General features: G+C 42.0%; 2 protein-coding genes and 1 long non-coding RNA gene across 9 annotated transcripts; 2 read left to right on the forward strand and 1 right to left on the reverse strand.

Annotated features, from left to right (window-relative positions):
• Positions 1 to 102: 102 nt before the first annotated feature.
• LOC139607416 (ankyrin repeat and SOCS box protein 15-like) lies at positions 103 to 10004 on the forward strand. Of its 2 annotated transcripts, none has more exons than XM_071460253.1 (10): positions 103 to 1828; positions 2881 to 2988; positions 3102 to 3154; positions 3515 to 3646; positions 5388 to 5552; positions 6026 to 6268; positions 6486 to 6657; positions 7131 to 7656; positions 8748 to 8901; positions 9046 to 10004. In XM_071460253.1, exons 2-10 carry the CDS (start codon positions 2885 to 2887, stop codon positions 9219 to 9221), a joined length of 1725 nt encoding a protein of 574 aa, XP_071316354.1. In that variant the 5' UTR covers positions 103 to 1828; positions 2881 to 2884; the 3' UTR covers positions 9222 to 10004. The 2 variants fall into 2 exon arrangements, with proteins under 2 accessions (XP_071316354.1, XP_071316345.1); XM_071460244.1 differs by having other exon boundaries at positions 108 to 1828; positions 6023 to 6268.
• On the reverse strand, positions 3337 to 16314 carry LOC139607484 (uncharacterized). Its single transcript, XR_011684864.1, has 4 exons — positions 16191 to 16314; positions 12224 to 12365; positions 11518 to 11656; positions 3337 to 3639 (listed from the first exon to the last, which is right to left on the reverse strand). It is a non-coding gene; the product is annotated as an uncharacterized lncRNA (long non-coding RNA).
• Positions 10452 to 17713, forward strand: LOC139607398 (ankyrin repeat and SOCS box protein 15-like). Of its 6 annotated transcripts, none has more exons than XM_071460184.1 (10): positions 10452 to 10476; positions 11532 to 11639; positions 11732 to 11769; positions 12241 to 12372; positions 13039 to 13197; positions 13322 to 13567; positions 14111 to 14282; positions 14971 to 15538; positions 16206 to 16359; positions 16450 to 17713. In XM_071460184.1, exons 2-10 carry the CDS (start codon positions 11536 to 11538, stop codon positions 16605 to 16607), a joined length of 1731 nt encoding a protein of 576 aa, XP_071316285.1. In that variant the 5' UTR covers positions 10452 to 10476; positions 11532 to 11535; the 3' UTR covers positions 16608 to 17713. The 6 variants fall into 6 exon arrangements, with proteins under 6 accessions (XP_071316285.1, XP_071316306.1, XP_071316312.1 ...); XM_071460205.1 differs by having other exon boundaries at positions 14995 to 15538; XM_071460211.1 differs by having other exon boundaries at positions 14168 to 14282.
• The last annotated feature ends 77 nt before the right edge of the window (positions 17714 to 17790 follow it).

The raw sequence follows: 17790 nt of genomic DNA on the forward strand, positions 1-17790 counted from the left end.
AGGGGCGTAGCTCGGGGGTGGGGGGGGGGGGTCCATTATAAGACTCTCCATATATTCCTGTAACTCCCATTTAGAATAAATTTACTGATGAATGTATCAGGCTTAAATTAAAAATATACTCTTACCCATCTTTTCAAAGAGTGTAGCACTGTAAAAACCCTATGAACCTTTGACAAAATGAATGGTAGTTTAGTTGTTTAAAGCAAAAGTTTTCCATTACAACAAGTTTCCACAGTGTTTCCATTTTGAGCTCTGAATTTGGAGAATATTCTCTCCATCACCACAAACAACTTAAACAAACACACTGTTTAAGTTAGAACAGATGAAAACTTTAGACGTTTTGTTTTCACGGATGAAAACCAGTCTTATTTTAGTCATTTCACAGCCTCCCTTTATGGACGCTCACAGTATAGGAGCTTTATGTTGAGCTGTACAATGCTATTTCAGTGTGGGAGCCAGAGGAGACGACAAGGCGGCCCCTGTAAAGCTCCACTAATCTGCTGCTGGACATCTGCTGGATCCTCAGGGATCACACAGCCAGCAGCAGAGCAGGAGGACCGGGCCCCTGGGTAAACCTGTCACCCACAGTATTCATTTAGAGGTGGCCTGCTTGTCATGTTAGCGGTTTTTCAGGATCAAATCCAGACGCTTAAATACACAACAGGAGCTGACTGGTTAACACATCCGGACTCTTATGTCCCGTTTTTAACTGGGGATTTGGTCCATTTGGCCTGATATGATTCTTGCTTGATCTCTAGAATAGAGTCTATAGAATTTATAGTTGTTACTCTTCACTATTGGAAAAGTCACACAAAGGCTCATATTCAGACACCAACTCTTGTGAATCTGTGGAGAATTTCTATGAGCTTTGGTCTCAAAAGGGAAGGAGTTATGCATAAAAAATTCTACTACGGTCATGGTGAGAATATATTGCATCATGTTTTTTTCTATTTGTGTTGTGATCTGTATTTTTTTATGTTTGGTGGCTTTATTTTTAGCTGCTTTTTATGTGTCCACATTTGCTCTTCAGTTATTCGCTGTAAGATGTCGTCTTATGTCATACAGTTTCTTTTTTTTTTTTTTTTTGAAAAGGTTAATGAAAATATTCAGTATTGAAAAAAAAAGATTTGTTACATCAGGAGGGTTTTCCTGGTTAATTAAAACATTAAAAACAAGTGAATAGGAAAACAAAGGGAGCAAAAAACAGTGGTCATGAAAATCAGGCAAGAGCCAAGTCAAAAACAATTTGAACCAAGAGGATAAAAGTCATTAAAAGTCAATAAGTCAAACAGCAGAAAACAAGACCAGAGCATTAAAAACATCACACCAGGAAACAATTACAACACTGTTTCCTCATAAAAGAGGATTTAAAGCCTGGCACAGACCTCTGCTGTCACCTGGTTGCCCAGTTTTCCTGCAGCTCTTACTTTAACTCAGCCAACATTTTATGAGACCATCATCTCATATTTCTCAGACAAAACACTGGAAGAAAAAAATAGACCCGATTTATTTTTCTTTCCACGAAACAATGGACAGTGACCTCGCTGGCTGCATGAGCTCACAGCCTAAGCCCCAGATGCTTATGGGATCTTGAATGCAGGATTCCCGCCAAACACGCCAAAGACCTGGCTTAGCTCACACAATAGCACACGTAACCCGGCTATATTTAAGAGCAGCAGGCCAGGTGTCGTCCTACACGCCCCCTCGCTGTGTCTCTGCAGGCAGGACTGCCAGGAATCTGAAAGTAGGGCGCACATAAATATAAAAACACTCTGAGCTGTTAGCAAAGTTTGAACTCATCAGCGAGTGCTGCTAGAATACCTCACAGGTGAGAATTTTTGGGTTTATCTGCAAAGACATTAGAGTATTTGATTTATTAGATAAAGATCTGCCTGGATGCTGGTGTCAGAATCAGGATTTTGTGGCTGGGGGGGGGTTTCTGTCTGCAAAGGGGGTGGACACAAGAACATGAACATCTGCAATCTAATGCTGCTTGCTTTGTTGTCATCCATCAGCCTCAGTTTTTGTTTTTTTATTTTGCATTGGCCTGTCATTTATGTTTTTAGTGAATGGGGATCCTTGAATAATCAAGCACCAATAACCTTTACTAGGTACTGCTTTGTTGTATGAGTCTATAATTTTGGAAAAATTATGTGGTTATTTTCATGGAAAGAACTGTGTAATTTATTATTATTATTATTATTATCAATATTATAATTATTAATATTGGAAACAGAGTTCAATTTAAAGCCAAGAAAATGTTCAATCATTACTCATTAACTGCAAACTTTATTCTTGAATTGAGCATGAAAGCTGACCTGCTATGCTGTGACTATACTCTCTGGGCTTCACTAGCACTTAATTGGAATTCATGAATTGGAAGTGTACTGATTGAACACAGTCTCCTTTTCTGTGTTGATTCAACACCATGATCTTTTCTGATTTGTTTCTGTTGCTTTGTCCACCTTCATTTACATTGTGGTATTCCAGCTGGATGCCATTCTGGAAAAAAAATGTGAGGAACATTTTAATGAAAATTGATAAATCAGAGCTTACAGGACAGTGAAGATCAGTCTTACATTCAGGGACACACACACACACACACACGTTTCTCTGTGTCTGCAGCTGTTTGCCGACACGTTGGCCTCAACTACTTTATAAGCTGGTAATATGTCAGAGTTGTGTTTCCTGATGCCCCCGAATGGCCAAAAATTAATAAATGTAACCTTAAGTGAAGGTGATTTCTTGTAAATGTGCTCAAAAATGCATGAGCACCAGTTTGGTCTTTGATACTTTAAATAAATGTCTTGAATTTTGGAAATACAGACTGTAATTGAGCTGTTTATCAGCTAACTGGAATCATGTGTTTCCTTCTTGCAGAGTGATGAACACTTATGAAGAATATGGTGAAGAGGAGCTCAATGACCTCATCATCCAGCTGAGTATTCAAGACTCCTGTCAGGATGCCTTTCTGAAATCTGGAGCCAGGTATGGAAGCTAGGTCTAAACTCCATCCACCTCAAAAAACAAAACAAAACAAAACACATGTATTAAAGACTGACAGCTGACTGTCCTGTGCGTCCTCTGGTCCTGGCTGTTAGTTTAGCAGCTGTTACGGATGAAAATCTGAGAGTCCTGGCTGCCATCGAGCAAGGTAGGCTGGACATCACACTGGAAATACCTTCAGCATCACCACAGACACTGTCTTTACCTTTGGTCTGTTGGCTCTCCTCTGAGGCCGGCAGCCAAAGTCACATGGTCAGCAGCTGTGGGTGCGGACTGCCAAGCATCAGGAGGCTGGCAGACTGACAGACAGAGGGAGATAAATAAACAGAGAGGCGGGACAAAGATGTGTTATGGGAGAAGGGAAAGGTGGACACTGTCGACAGAAAAAGGAAAAGTAAACAACACTATCCAACACGTATCAGCTCCAGTGAGTCCTGGTTTGTTTCTCTCTCTCTCCCCTTGTCTCTCCTAAAAACCCCTGCGCTGTTGTCGTTGCCGTGGTAACCAGGTGAGGTGTCGGTGCTCAGGGAGATGTTGAGTCACACCTTCGCCTTCCGGGAGTCGGACAGTCGTGGTTGGCTTCCCCTCCACCGAGCCGCATCCCAACCGGTCCTGGAGGTTCTGGAGACTGTCCTGAGATGTGAGTACATAAACTCAGGTTTTATTTATTCATCAGATCGTAAGTTAGAGTGAAAATTAAAAAATGTGAACAAATAACAACCGTGTTTTAAGTAATACAGCAGCATTATTTAAAGTCTAGTGCTGAAGGAGGTCAAGAGGTCATGAGGTCAGTAATGGCAGGGGAGACACTATTATACACTATAGATATTTAACAGAATAATGAAGCAGAAACAGACAGACTGACAGAAGTTTATTATTGTGACAAAAGGATGAGCAGCATAACAAGAGTCAGCTGCCTGCTGCTGGAAACACTGACACTGATCCAGACAGTAGACGTCCTGTAAAACCTAAACCAGGGGCTAAAAGAGGCTGACGAGGCTGGTGAGACTCCTCTGTGTCATTTTGACAGAGCAATCAAGTCCGGTTTAAGGGGCCAGGTCTTCTTCCACACACCTGCCTGTCAGAGCCTTGAATAGCTTCAGAAACACCCTCCCCCCATGCCTCTCTGACATAGGATTAGGAGGGGCTGTGTCATCAATTTGCAACTTTCTAAAACGTCCATTCACACCTACCTCACATTGTGATTTATAAGCTGTGCAATCAATGTCGTCAATTGCACAGCGGCTGGGATATTAACTTCTCTGTCCTTTACTTCCTTCTTTTCATGTGAAGGCTATGGATGTCTTCCTGGAGAAACTGAAAAAGTGCAAGATTATCCTGATTTTTAAATGAGAATGTGTTTCTCTTCACTCTCTTACGACTGTCTTTTCGCTCCGCCTGTAAACACTGTCGGTGTATGGTGAATGGACTTCACTTATGTATAATGCTTTTCTACCTTAACGGACAAAGAAACACAAAAATTCTCACACTGTTGGCTGCCATGCCAGGTACAAACCTCCCCATCAGGGACAACTTGGGGTTCAGTGTCTATGTCAAGGGCACTACCACATGTGGACAGGAGCGTGGGACTGAAACGCCAACCTTGTCATTAGTAGACGAGCCACAGACAACACGTAGTACAAAATGGTTCTGATCAAGTATATCCTGACCGTAAACCAAAGCTATGTTAGTCAGATGCTAAGAGGCACAGCAACAGACAAGTGTGAAAATATAACCTCCTACCTTTAACCAGTGGAGGTGACACCAATAAATAAACAGAGATGACAAGCAAAGATGAAACCCAGGTCACATCAGGCTGAATGCAGCTGACACCACAAGACCGGTGGCATCTTCAAAATAATGGCTGCCTGAAATAATATTAATACACAGAATATTTCACAGAGAAATGATGCTGCCTTCTGTCTGACAGCTCGTGTCAACAGTCCTCTTGATCTAAAATAACTTTGTGTTGTCGCTGCCCACTTATTTATCCAGGAGGTCAGCCAGCAGCCAGGTGTCGACGGCTTACTGGCTCACCTGCCAGGTTAGCACAGCTCAAATCAAATCAAATCAAGTTTTATTTACATAGCGCCAAATCACAACACAAGTTATCTCAAGGCACTTTCCAATTGGAGGAGGTCAAGACCTTCTCTATAAAGTAAAGGGAAAGAAACAGACCCAACAATTCCCACCAAGAGCAGCACTTGGCGACAGTGGCAAGGAAAAACTTCCTTTAAGAGGCAGAAACCTTGGGCAGAACTGGACTCAGGGTGGGCGGCCATCTGCCTCAACCGGCTGTCAGCCCTATATGAACTCCAGGAATGTAGCCGCTGACCCCCCCTTCTCTGTGTCCTCTGCTGTGTTGTGTTGTGTTGTGTTAGTGGCATCTCAGGGGCTTAGCCTGGAGGAGAGAACGGCCGTGGGGGGAGAGACACCGCTGACACTGGCAGTTAAAGCCGGACTGGTGGAGAATGTGACGAGCCTGCTGCTGCACGGAGCCTCGCCTCACAACACCAACAGCAAGAACGAGTCACCGCTGCTGCTGGGTAATACTGTAGAGCAGGGAGCTAAAGAGGAACAAGGCTTGTGGTCTCATGAGCCAGTGAAGGTTGTGACACTACAGAAAGCAAAGTGGTGGATGGATGAAACATGCAGAGACATCTTTACCACTAGTGGGGTGCATATGTAAAGTTTGTCCTGAGTCTGGCACAAGAGTAAAGGATGTGTTGCTACTCAAAAGCACGATGGGGTCTAGTTCTGAGTTTGAAAATAATCAGATTTATTTAACAGGATTTTTATACCAAAACTCGGAACTAAAAGAGACTAAACGGCTCTGCAGTGTTTATTATCTGGAGATTTGTCACTGTGAGTAAGAACTTTCATGTACACTTAGTCACTTGCCTGATTGTCAGTAGAAAAGCAGTAGAGTAGAAAAGCTAAATATTCCTCTTGTTGGTTGATCACAACCTCCATAAAATCACTGCTGCTTAAAACACACTTTCTCCTCGCCCTGCAGCAGTGAGGGCCAACTCTTACGAGATGACGCACTCTCTCGTGGTTCATGGCGCCTGGGTGGAGCAGGTGTGCAGGAAGAAGTGGACGGCCATGCACGAGGCGGCCAGTGTCGGCAATGTGGACATCCTGATGCTGCTGCTCAGGAACAGTGGGCGGGTAAACCAGAGGGATGTGACGGGAGTGACACCGCTCGCCGTGGCTGCAGAGCATGGACACTTCCACATCACTGAGATTTTGCTGAACTGTGGTCAGTCAGAAGACAGTTTTAACTAACATTTAAATCATGAACGTGAAACTCACAACACGGGTACGAATTTGTTTGGTGTCATACCAGAAAAGGTCTTTGTACGGAAGCATTTGACTAGCTGGAACAGCGTTAGGGATTTGTCTCAACTTACCCTCTACAGACCTGTCTCCATTATTAGATGTGCAAGTACCCAACCTCCTCTCTCTTCCCTGCTCAGGTAGCAGTGTGAACTCTCAGGCCTGTAACGGGGAAAGTGTCCTGCTGGATGCAGCCGGATCAGGAAACACTGATTGCATTCAGCTGCTGCTTGACAATGGAGCCAACCCCAACCTTCCCAGCATCACCGGACACCTGCCCATCCACAAGGCCGCATACGCCGGACACTATGAGTGAGCCCCTTGAGTCAAACGCTGCCAGTATCTTGGGCTGTGGTGAACAATGTAGCCAGTAGGTGACGCCAGTTGGGCTTAAAGGCCTGGTCTCACCAGAAAGTGTCACAGAGAAATTCCTCTGCTCTTCATACTATAGGCAGTGCCCGACGACTAACGACGAATGTGCTAGAAACTCAGGAGTTTGCTGGCACAAGTCAGAAGCACTTTATGAGGTTCAATACTGAAAAGTGGATGATGATACAAAGCTAATAACCTATGATAGCTTCCTCCATTTTGGATTCTCTGTCCCCTCATAGGTCAGCATTGTCAAGACAGCTTTCTATTGGACAATAATGCAGGTTCACATGTACAAATTTAGCAAAATTTAACACACCATGAAAAGTTTGAATAGATTTACTTTGTCCGTCTGAGTCAGTCCGCAAACTTTGATGATAATTGCTCAATTCACCCCTTGTTTTTTTTCCTCGCAGTGCTCTGAAGATGCTGATACCTTTGACCAATAAGAAGGCCATCAAGGCAGCAGGTCAGAGCCCAGTGCACTCTGCAGCGGAGGGAGGTCAGAGCCAATGTGTGCAGCTGCTGCTGGCCTGTGGCTTTGACGTCAACTTCCGTATGAACACTAGAAACTCTGAAAACTACCGGGACATGAGGAAGAGTGCCTTGTACTTCGCTGTCTCCAACGGTGATGTGGAATGCACCAAAGTCCTGCTGGCGGCCGGAGCGAAGACGGACCTGGACCCACTGTGCTGCCTCCTGGTGGCCGTCCGGTCTGGGCGTTATGAGATTGTGAAGCTGCTGCTTGAAGCCAAAGCAGATGTGAACTGTTACTTCACGGTGGTGAACGACACAGTGTTTCCCACCGCGCTGCAGTACTGCCTGAAGGACGAGGTGATGATGAGGCTGCTGCTCAACAACGGCTATGAGGTGGAGAGTTGCTTTCACTGTCATCATGACGAAGCTTTGGATGCTGCGGATGACGTTGAGAGGAAAATCCCAGTGAGCGTTTTCCATTTTTTGTTTTCTTTAAACCTGTAGTTTGACATTTTTGGGAAAAATACTTACTTGCTCTCTGCTGGAATATTATATGACAAGATTAACATCACTCTGGGGTCTGCCTATTAAAGAAGCTATCGGCAAATTTTGCTATTGCTGCATAGCCAAGGTTAGCATTAACAGCTGTTTACTTATGAGTCTCGAAGAAACATTTTGACTTTACCATCAAACATTTTTTTCCTCACCAACAGCTGTCTTCAGCTGTGAAAAGCAACCCTCTTGTTTTTGCTTCTATTTCTATCACTACCTCTCTTCTACTGAAGTTAGCATACTAACCAGCTAGCCTGGTCGGACTGTCTCATCACTTTCCGATACCAAGTCACTGTAGCGTCCAATGTGCCCTAAGGGAAGTAGCGCTGCTCAGAGGGCGTATCATAACCTCTTGTCTAGTAAACGCTAATGGCTGAAACTCCTGCCAAGACTGGTAAGTTAACAGCTCTTAATGCTAATGTTGGCAATGTAGCAATAGAAAAACTTGCAATTACATACAAATAAACAGCTACTGGTTAGCTTGGCTTAGCATATAGATATAACATCATAAATTTCATTTCCAGCAAAACTCTTCCTGAATTCTTAACAAACTTGCTACTCACTACAAACATCACCAAATGAACCAGGACTGAAATCTGATTGAATACATTTGTAATGTTCATTTCCAACATAATTTACGTTTTTGCCAATTTATATATTGTTTAATAAAGTTTTAAACTGCATGCAGCAAGATGAGCTTTTTCATTCACAATAAGATGAACCTCTCAGCTGTAACAGCATAGAATAATTACAATGGTTCTGGTAGACTTCGTAATTATTGACAGACAGCACAAGTGGGAGCCCCTTCTTGCCTAAAGACTTAAGCAAGAAGGGACTGCAGAAAAAGCTAAATTTTAAGCAAAAATTGGGAGAAAAAAGAAATCCTAACAAGTTTATTTACTTAATTAGGAGTATAGTCTTCATTAACATGTGTTTCAAGTCTACTCTTATACACAAAGACAAAGACAACATAAATAACGTCCTGAATTTCCGTCTTCTCTCAGTTCTGTGAGTTCATGAGTCTCTGCTGCCTCATGCATCTGTCCGGGGGCGTGGTTCTGATTCTGCTGGACTACGTTAACCACGTCCACATCTGCTCCGAACTCAGACTCATCCTGGAGAAGCAGCAAGAGTGGCCCAAAATATGTGAAATCCTCAGTGAGTTTATTCATGATATGGCAGAACTGAAGGCCTTATCCCTGCACGAAGTTGCAAACCTCTACTCCATATCATTTTGTTTCATCCTCTCACTTGTGTGTGAATTAATAAAGTAAAGATGACTTTCTGAACCTTGGTCTCCAGGCAGTCCTCGCTCCCTCAAGCACCTCTGCAGGCTGGAGATCAGGAGGCGTTTGACCCGGAAGAGACTCAACAACCCTGAAATCATGAACTCGCACGTGTTCCCTCCGAGACTGAAGAGTTTCATTCTGTACCAGGAACTCGACCTCTACAGCCAGGACCCTGAACGCATCATGTGACGATCTGTGGGCTGTCCTGCTCATTTTGAAAGGATGTTACTATTTTTAAAATCTTTGTAATCTCTATTTTTTTCTTAAACTTATTGTTATTTTTTAAGTACAATTTATAGTAGATTGTGAGGATTCTGCTGGAATCTGTGTTTTTACAGAAAATGTAAATAATAAATACATAACAGGTGCTTCTTTTTTAAAAATCTGCTGCATGTCAATTGTACACTTTTTTTGTTCATATTCATTGATTCTGAATTTATTCTGAATTTAACAGCAACAATCAAACAATATATTTGTGATGTGCTTTTAAAAATGCAGTCGTCAGTTGGAACCAATGGGCCAGAAAAACATTAGAGTCAAAAAGTACCGAGAAACACTTTGTTGGTTTTGTTCTTTTCATTCAATTTAATTTTATTTGAATAGCACCAAATCATGATATACAATATCTCAAGGCACTTTACAGAGTAAGGTCGGCACCTTACTTTATTATAGAGAGAAACCCAACACCCCAAGAGCAAGCATTGGCGACAGGGGGGAGGGAAAACTCCCTTTTAAGAGAAAGAAACCTCCAACAGAACCAGACTCAAGGTTTGCGGCCTCGACCAGTTTCATGGGATTTGTTGACTAAATTGTGCTCTCACTTAGTCATATGTGTGAATGTTTCCTTTCAAACATAAATATCTGTCAGTCTTTCTGTAAATTACCTGTCAGCTGGAACCTTTTTAGAGTCAGCGCTGATCACCATATTGATTGTAGACTGTACCTTTCCCCTTTATTCTAAACTGCATGTTCAAAACTTTCAACTTTACCATCAAAATGGTAATTAAAGGTTAAGAGGTCAAAGGTCAGAGCTGCAAATCTGCCATCAGTCATTTCATTCTTCAGGCCTCTTCGTCATTTCAGCAGGTTCTTATGGATTTGTTGTCTAACAGCATGTGCACTGATCTCCGTGTTTTTGTCTGAGGAATCATAATGACATAATAAATATTCATACAACCGGCCGGCTCATTATTGTGCGTCGTTAGCTGGGGAGAATGTGTGCAGAGAGACATTACACTCCATTAGGTGTGGTGGAACGGCCTGCATGTTAAATACACTGGAACAGGTGACACCTATAAATAGCATGGAGGAGTGTGTGTCTGTGTGTATGTGTGAGTCTGGGTGGGCCCTGAGAGGGGAGCGGAGGGGGGGCGGCTGAGCCATGACACAAACACTGTGCTGCTGCTGCTTCGTCCTGTGACTTCCACTCTGACCCATTTACCAGGTAAGAATGATGAAATTTAAGTTTGCTTACGTTACAGGTGTATTTTTCAGATTCTCCTCAACGGAATGATGTAAAATTCATAAGACTGTGCAATTGCTGAGTTGCCTGCATGGCCAGTGTTGTGGCTGATCAACAGAAATGAGGTCAGGGGTCAAAGTGTCCTGAAAATAGAGCTGATAACAAAAAACGTACGAGCTCAGGGAAGAGGAAGGAGCTCGTTTCAGTGTCGGCCTCACAGTTTACTCAGACAGCTGCTGAATGTGTCTCTGTGATCAAACATTCGAGAGCTATGCCCCAGTTCTTTACTGGAAAGTCCTGTATGTTTACTCCAGTACTGAGTTACAAATCTGAGCTACTTGTACTTTAGTTGAGTATCTCCATTTTCTGAAACGTTATACTTCTTCTCTACAACATTTCAGAGGGAAATTCTGCACTTCTACCAAACTACAACTGGCTAAAAGCTGTAGTTACTAGTTACTTCACAAATTAGGTTGCTTTGTTATAGATTAAACTATCAACACGCATGTACAAGTACAACAAAATCATTAGTCAATTGACAGAAATTATTTAAAAATCCAATTGATTATTTTTTAAAGTAGCTTGTCATGCAAAAATGTCAAACCTTTCATGATGAGGTGAAGATTTGCTGTTTTTCTTTTCTTTTTTAAGATGATTTTTGAGATTTGGACTGTTGGCTGGACGTAACGAAACATTTTGGGCTGTGGGTAATTTGTGATGGCATCACTGTTTTCTGACTTTTTACTAACCAAACATTATGAATTAATCAAGAAAATAATCAGCATATTAATGCATAATAACTCAAGTAACATTTTCAATGGATGACTTTTACTTTTAAAGTGGTTTTAGTACTTTTACTTTGTACTAATGAACTAACAAGTCAAGGGACGAATTTGTCCCTTGACTTGTTAGTTCATTCAGTTTGCAATTAACAGATTGTTTCTTTTAGTTCGAGAGAACAGATGAGGTTTATTTTAACTGGGATTAATATAATGGTGAAGTTGTGATTTTGTGCGACGGTACCTGTGTGATGTCAGAGCGATGGATGCATCTGAAGACATGGATGAAGATGAACTCCTGGACTATGACGTGCAGATGATCATTCAGGAGTCATGTCAGAGAGACCACCGGGGGGGATCAGGGAGGTACAAGCATGAACCAGCTGCAAGTCCAAATCCAAGTTTGACATGATGAGTTTCTCTAACATTGACCCTCATCTTCCTGTTTGTATGTTTAGGAGTGAAACTCTGAGGCTTGTGGACGCCATTGAACGAGGTAAATGTCATATACAGTACATACTTTTTTATATAGCACTTCACATTTGCAAAGATATTAAAATACAAACGCTACATTTAGACGATGATGATGAATTTATCAATATCTATCAGTTTGTGAGAGATGACGCTGCTGTGTGCTCAGTTAATGAGACCAGTGGGGACACAAACACAACTGAAACTTATCTGGGTCCCAGTTTGGGAAACCTACTGAAATGCATCACAGCACAAAACAGGAAGAAGGTGCTGTTCTTTCCTGATGACTTAAATCAACCAGTGTGATGGGGTTTTGTTCAGACTCCCCCACTGTCAGTGAGATTAATTCCTGTACACATAAAGCTCAGTAAGGACTGTGGCTGTTGGGAAACGTGGTCCTACAGACAATGATTTACAACAGGAGCAAATCCCACTGTTTTAACGCATCATTATATTCTGAGAAAGGAAAAAGTCCTTACTGAAGCTGTCTCTGCAGGTGACATGTTGGCTCTGCAGGAGCTCTGTGATTTCCCAGCAGCCTTCACTGCAGTGGATGAGCACGGCTGGTATCCTCTGCACAGGGCGGCGGTGCAACCTCTGGTCTCGGTCCTAGAGACGGTGCTGTACGGTGGGTAAGAGGTCCAGACATTTATTTCACATGACAGTCAGAAGCGAATCAGAGCAGAGTAGATGCTGGCGTTTATGCAGGTTTAAAATAGATGTTAATTTTCAAACACTAGATGGCAGCACAAGGAGATTTTATCTTTTTTCCACATCGTGAAGAGATAAAAACATATTTACGTAAAAAAAAAAACTCCACAAGATCTACAAACCACAGTAATTGATTTGGTTCTTGATTACAATTAATGATCAAAATCCAGTATATATACAGTACATTAACATTTATTTTTGAAGGTTAATAAAAAATATAATCTGTTGTACAAGGATTTAAACATAAATGAGTACCATTTTGCTTTTACAGATTAATATAAGAATATACATAACATTTTTGACTGATTATATAATTTCATTTAAATTAACGTCTTAAATTAAAACATAAAAAATTCAAATTTAATTAATTACAATCAATTCATACTAAAATGTGTAAATATTTGATCACTTTTTTTTAAACCACTTTTTAGCTGAATCCTGAACAGTGAGCACAACCTGTGAACTGTTTCCTCTGTATTTATTTTTTACAGGGCATGTGTCAGTCAGTATGTGCCGGTGCATAAGTGATGATTTTTGAGCTGAATTCAGTCAAATAAAGAGCAGCTTGTGTTGTGTGTTCCAGCGTCTTTCAGTCTGACTCTGGAGGAAAAGACTCTGGAGGGTGAGACCTTCCTGACTTTAGCAGTAAAAGCCAGTTTGGTGGAAAATGTGAAGATGCTGCTGGACCACGGAGCTTCTCCTCACACCACCAACAGCAAGAATGAGTCTCCTCTGCTTCTAGGTCAGAATACTGTCTGCTACCTGTGTCCCTTTTGATCCTCCACAGCAGACACTGTAGTAATACCTGAGATAAGTTTTGTCCATCCTCACCGACAGTTCCTCCGCCTCTCTTGTCCTCCCTGCAGCGGTCAGAGCCGGGTCTCAAAGGATGGTTTCCTGTCTGATAGCTGGAGGAGCTCGAGTGGAGCAGGTGTGTCTGAAGAAGTGGACGGCCATGCACGAGGCCTCCAGGGCCGGCTGTGTCCACATCATGGAGCTCCTGCTGCAGAACGGAGGTCAGGTTTCGGAGACTGACCAGCATGGAGTGACTCCTCTGGGCATCGCAGCAGAATATAGCCACCCTGAAGTCCTGGAGCTCCTCATCAAACATGGTGAACCAATACTGCACAGATCGTCCATGCCCTTCCTTTTAAGGGGTTTTTCCCTTATTGTCCCATTGTTGTGGATATAAAACTATTTTTATTTTAACAATGAATCAAATGTAATTTAAAAGGGGCCACTTGTTGTTTTGAAGGGAGGGAGTGGACGTCTTAGGGGCTTGTCCAACTGGTAGGAGACACCGGGGAAGGGCCCAGAACACACTGGAGGGATTATATATCTCATCTGGCCAGTGAAGGCCTCGGGATCCCCAGGGGGAGCTGCAAAACCTTGCTGGGGAACGTGATATTATCCCGTGTATTTTACCTTGAAGACTAAGCTCTGACATTTTGTGTAAATAGAAACATTAAAAAAAGATAAACTGATTGTTAAGTAGATTGTTTAACACGTTCCTGTTTGTCTTAATGTGGGACTGAAGTTGTTGCAGAAAGGAAAAGATGTTTACCAGGCTGCAGCCTTTAAGACATACTCCAGTGATTTAGAGTTGCAGGTGGACTAACGATTGGAACTGAACATTATTCTGCTCTCACATTAAGGTGCTGATGTAAATGCTCAGGCACCTAATGGCGACAGCGTCCTGTATGATGCTGCAGGTTCGGGGAATCCAGACTGTATTGACATCCTGCTGCAGCACGGAGCAAACCCCAACATCCACAACCTGAGCTCCCAGCTGCCCATCCACCGAGCGGCATACGAAGGACACTACCTGTGAGTAGGTCCCTGTTACACAGCTGCTATCACAGTGGTTTGTTTATGACTAGTTTAAAAGAGAGAATGAGAGCCTGGGAATGAACAATAGAAACAAAACTGGGAGGTTTTAATAAAGTAGTTTATGTTTATGTGTACTTTGGAGACGCTGGTGTTCTGCAGTTTTCAGTCTCTATTTTTTATTGAGCCATTAAGGTTCAACTTAACACTTCAGCTTACCACTTACTACTTTAATTTCCCAGACCCCCTGGAGCCACAAGAGGTTTAATACAACCGTTTCCACATAAGAAGCAGTTCTCCCTGAGATTCATAAACCTGTAATCCGTGGAGTTCTCCTTAAACACAATCTATTTTTTGTACATCCCTGAATGACGTGGACCTTTTCCTCAAAATCAACTAGATGCATCTGAGATGTTTTGTGTCATAAATGGAAAGAGATGATGGGTCATACCATTTTTTTTGTTGTATCGATCCAATCAATAATCAAACAAATTGTATAGTTAGTGTCAATGATTTGGGGATAAATCAGGTTTGATCCATGGCCTTGCCTCCAAGCAGAGGTGCACCATGAGGAGAGGCCTACCAGGGAGTGCAGGGTCGCTCTTACCTCTAGAGAAAGTAGTTTTTTGTTAAATGTTTAGACTGTTTCATGTGTATTAGTTTCTGATGTTTCGCACTTCTTCCACAGTGATCTTCTCCTTTTCTCCATCAGAGCTTTGAGGATTTTGATCCCAATCACCACTCGACGGGCCTTGCGGCTGTCCGGCCACAGCCCGGTCCACTCCGCTGCCGACGGGGGCCACACTCACTGCCTGGAGCTCCTGCTGCAGAAAGGCTTCGATGTCAACGCGCTGTTGGCCCCTCACATCTCTGACAACTACGGAGACATGAGGAGGAGCCCGCTGTACTTCGCTGTGTCCAATGGAGACACGACCTGCACTGAGATACTGCTGAAGGCGGGAGCCAGACCTGACCTGGACCCGCTGTGCTGCCTCATGGTGGCGGTGAGGTCGGGGCGCTACGAGATTGTGAAGCTGCTGCTTGAAGCCAAAGCAGATGTGAACTGTTACTTCACGGTGGTGAACGACACAGTGTTTCCCACCGCGCTGCAGTACTGCCTGAAGGACGAGGTGATGCTGAGGCTGCTGCTCAACAACGGCTACAGCGCTGACAAGTGTTTCTGTTGCGACCATGAAGACAACTGGGACGAGCTGAGTGAGTCTGATTACGCTCAGCATCAGGAGGAAAAGGTTGCTGTGAGTTCTTTTCTTACCATAGAAGTAAAAACTATGTTTCACAACATGAAACATGGTTTGTTTGTTTGTCAGCAGGATTATGCAAAAAATACTGATACTGTTGGGGCGAGGGCCAGAGATGAACCCATTAAATTTTAGGGCAGATCCAGATCATATAATATGACTTTCAATTTTTTTCTTCTTAGGTCTTGTGTATGTTGTTTGAAATTGGCCTTGGTGGAGGTCTGGGCTCTCTGAGTGCCCCTCTAGTTTAATATGAATTTGTTGAAATTGTGAAGAAAGACTGTTATTATATAGACTGTCAGAATTCATGTAAATTAGCTGACCAGCAGACAATCTGCAATATAAGTATTTTGAGTCATTTATCAAACACAAATACCAAATATTTGGTGGCTTCAGTTTCTTAAAATGAGGATTTGTTACCTGTAATGAAGTTATTCTGATAATCAAGCCCAAAGTGCAGCAGTGACCTCTAGAGGCTGCAGTGTTCATTACAACCACAATAAATCATAAATAACAGTTATTTGAACATGGAATCTCACTGTTGACCTCAAAAAACTGGAAAAATGAGCTAAATTCTTGTCACACTAATTGAAGACAAGACAAATAAATTGTTCACTTCCCTGAAGTTGTGTCTAAACAGACTAACTACCTGTCTGTTCTCCAGTTTTGTGACTTCATCAGCGTCTCCTGGCTGGTGAACCTGGTGGGCCGAGTTGTGTCCATCCTCCTGGAATACGTTGGGCAGGTTTCTCTCTGCGGCAAACTGACAAAAATCCTGGAGAAACACAAAGAGTGGCCTCACATTCACAGAACCACACGTGAGTTCAGTTTGTGGGGAAAACAATCAGATGTGGTTACACAACAGTTTGGTGTCACTTTGGTACAAACTACTGTTCTCTATGGTCCAGGCAACCCTCGCTCTCTGTCTCACCTGAGCAGAGTGGTGATCCGGAAACACCTGAGCTGCAGTGGTCTGATGTCCATCCATCTGCCAAACAGGCTGAAGGACTATCTGCTGTTCAAAGAGAACGACCTGTACTCCAAAATCATCTGCAGGGAGGACTGAGGGAGGAGGATTCCCCCTGATCTACTGAGTCTTAAACATTTTTTTTTTAACTTTTGTGGTTTATGCTACAGGGCCTGTATTTATCAAACTTATGAGAGTTACACTTAAGAAGTGTCAGCAGTAACACACATATCTACACTAAAACAGACTATAAATATGGTTGATTTTTTGGCACAAAAAAAAAAAAAACTCAGCTGGGCAAAAATAAAAAATTCAATATCTTGAAATTAAATAAATTGTGGTTGGTGATAAAAAAACTTGAGGAAGTTACTGGAAACAACAAAAACACTGAAGTATTAAATATTAAAGTATTAAAGACATTTTGCCGCCGTGTTTGTGAAGTTTCAGAGGCAGTGACGTTCACGTTTTCAGTTTGATGGACATCTGATGATCACTGCATGTTGGTTAGCTCTAAAACAGTATATCATGGCAATCAGTAGCCTATGTAGTATCCTGTATAGAATTAGTATGTAGTATTAGTTTTTCTGCAGTAAAAAAAAAATGTATTTACATTTTTTTCTGTTATTTTATTTGTGAGAAATCCTTCATAATTAATATGTGAAATTAACAAAAATGTCATAAAAACAAAAAAAAGTAAAAAAAAACAAACAAACAAACAAAAAAATGAAGAAACACTGTATCAAATGTTTGAATCAAATCAATCAAATAATTGGCAAATTTTACTGCATGTTCCTTCATTGCCTCTAATAATTTAATTAATTATTATTAATTACTTTTACAGTTCAATAACATCCAAAAACTTACTTTTACTAGTTTGATAAATACAAGCCCTGATTTGTACTGTATGACTGTAAATGATTTATGAAGGGGCATTAACTACGACTATTATTGTCCCTGTTGTTGCACAAAAAAAAAAAAAAAAACATTAAATATCTGTAGTTAGTTATTGATCATTGTCAGTCACTTCATCACTGTGGCAGGTGAATCAGATTTCTGGGACTCAAGTGTTGGTTGATGTTGCCTCTTTGGTGTCTGTCTGTTTGTGGAAATGTAACAGACCAGGTGATGTTCAGGCGATTTCATCACCTCAAGCAGGAAATGTAAATACTGTAAATTATCAAATAAAACCAGACCTTCAAATAATGTTCATGTCTCAAGCACCAACCAGCGCTAATCAATTCCAGTCTCTGTTACTTTGCCATTTTGCCACTGTACTGTTAAT

The sequence above is a fragment of the Trachinotus anak genome, unplaced genomic scaffold, assembly GCF_046630095.1.
Source record: "Trachinotus anak isolate AG129_WGS33_773 ecotype Australia unplaced genomic scaffold, CSIRO_AGI_Tana_v1 ptg000002l, whole genome shotgun sequence".
NCBI lineage: Eukaryota > Metazoa > Chordata > Actinopteri > Carangiformes > Carangidae > Trachinotus > Trachinotus anak.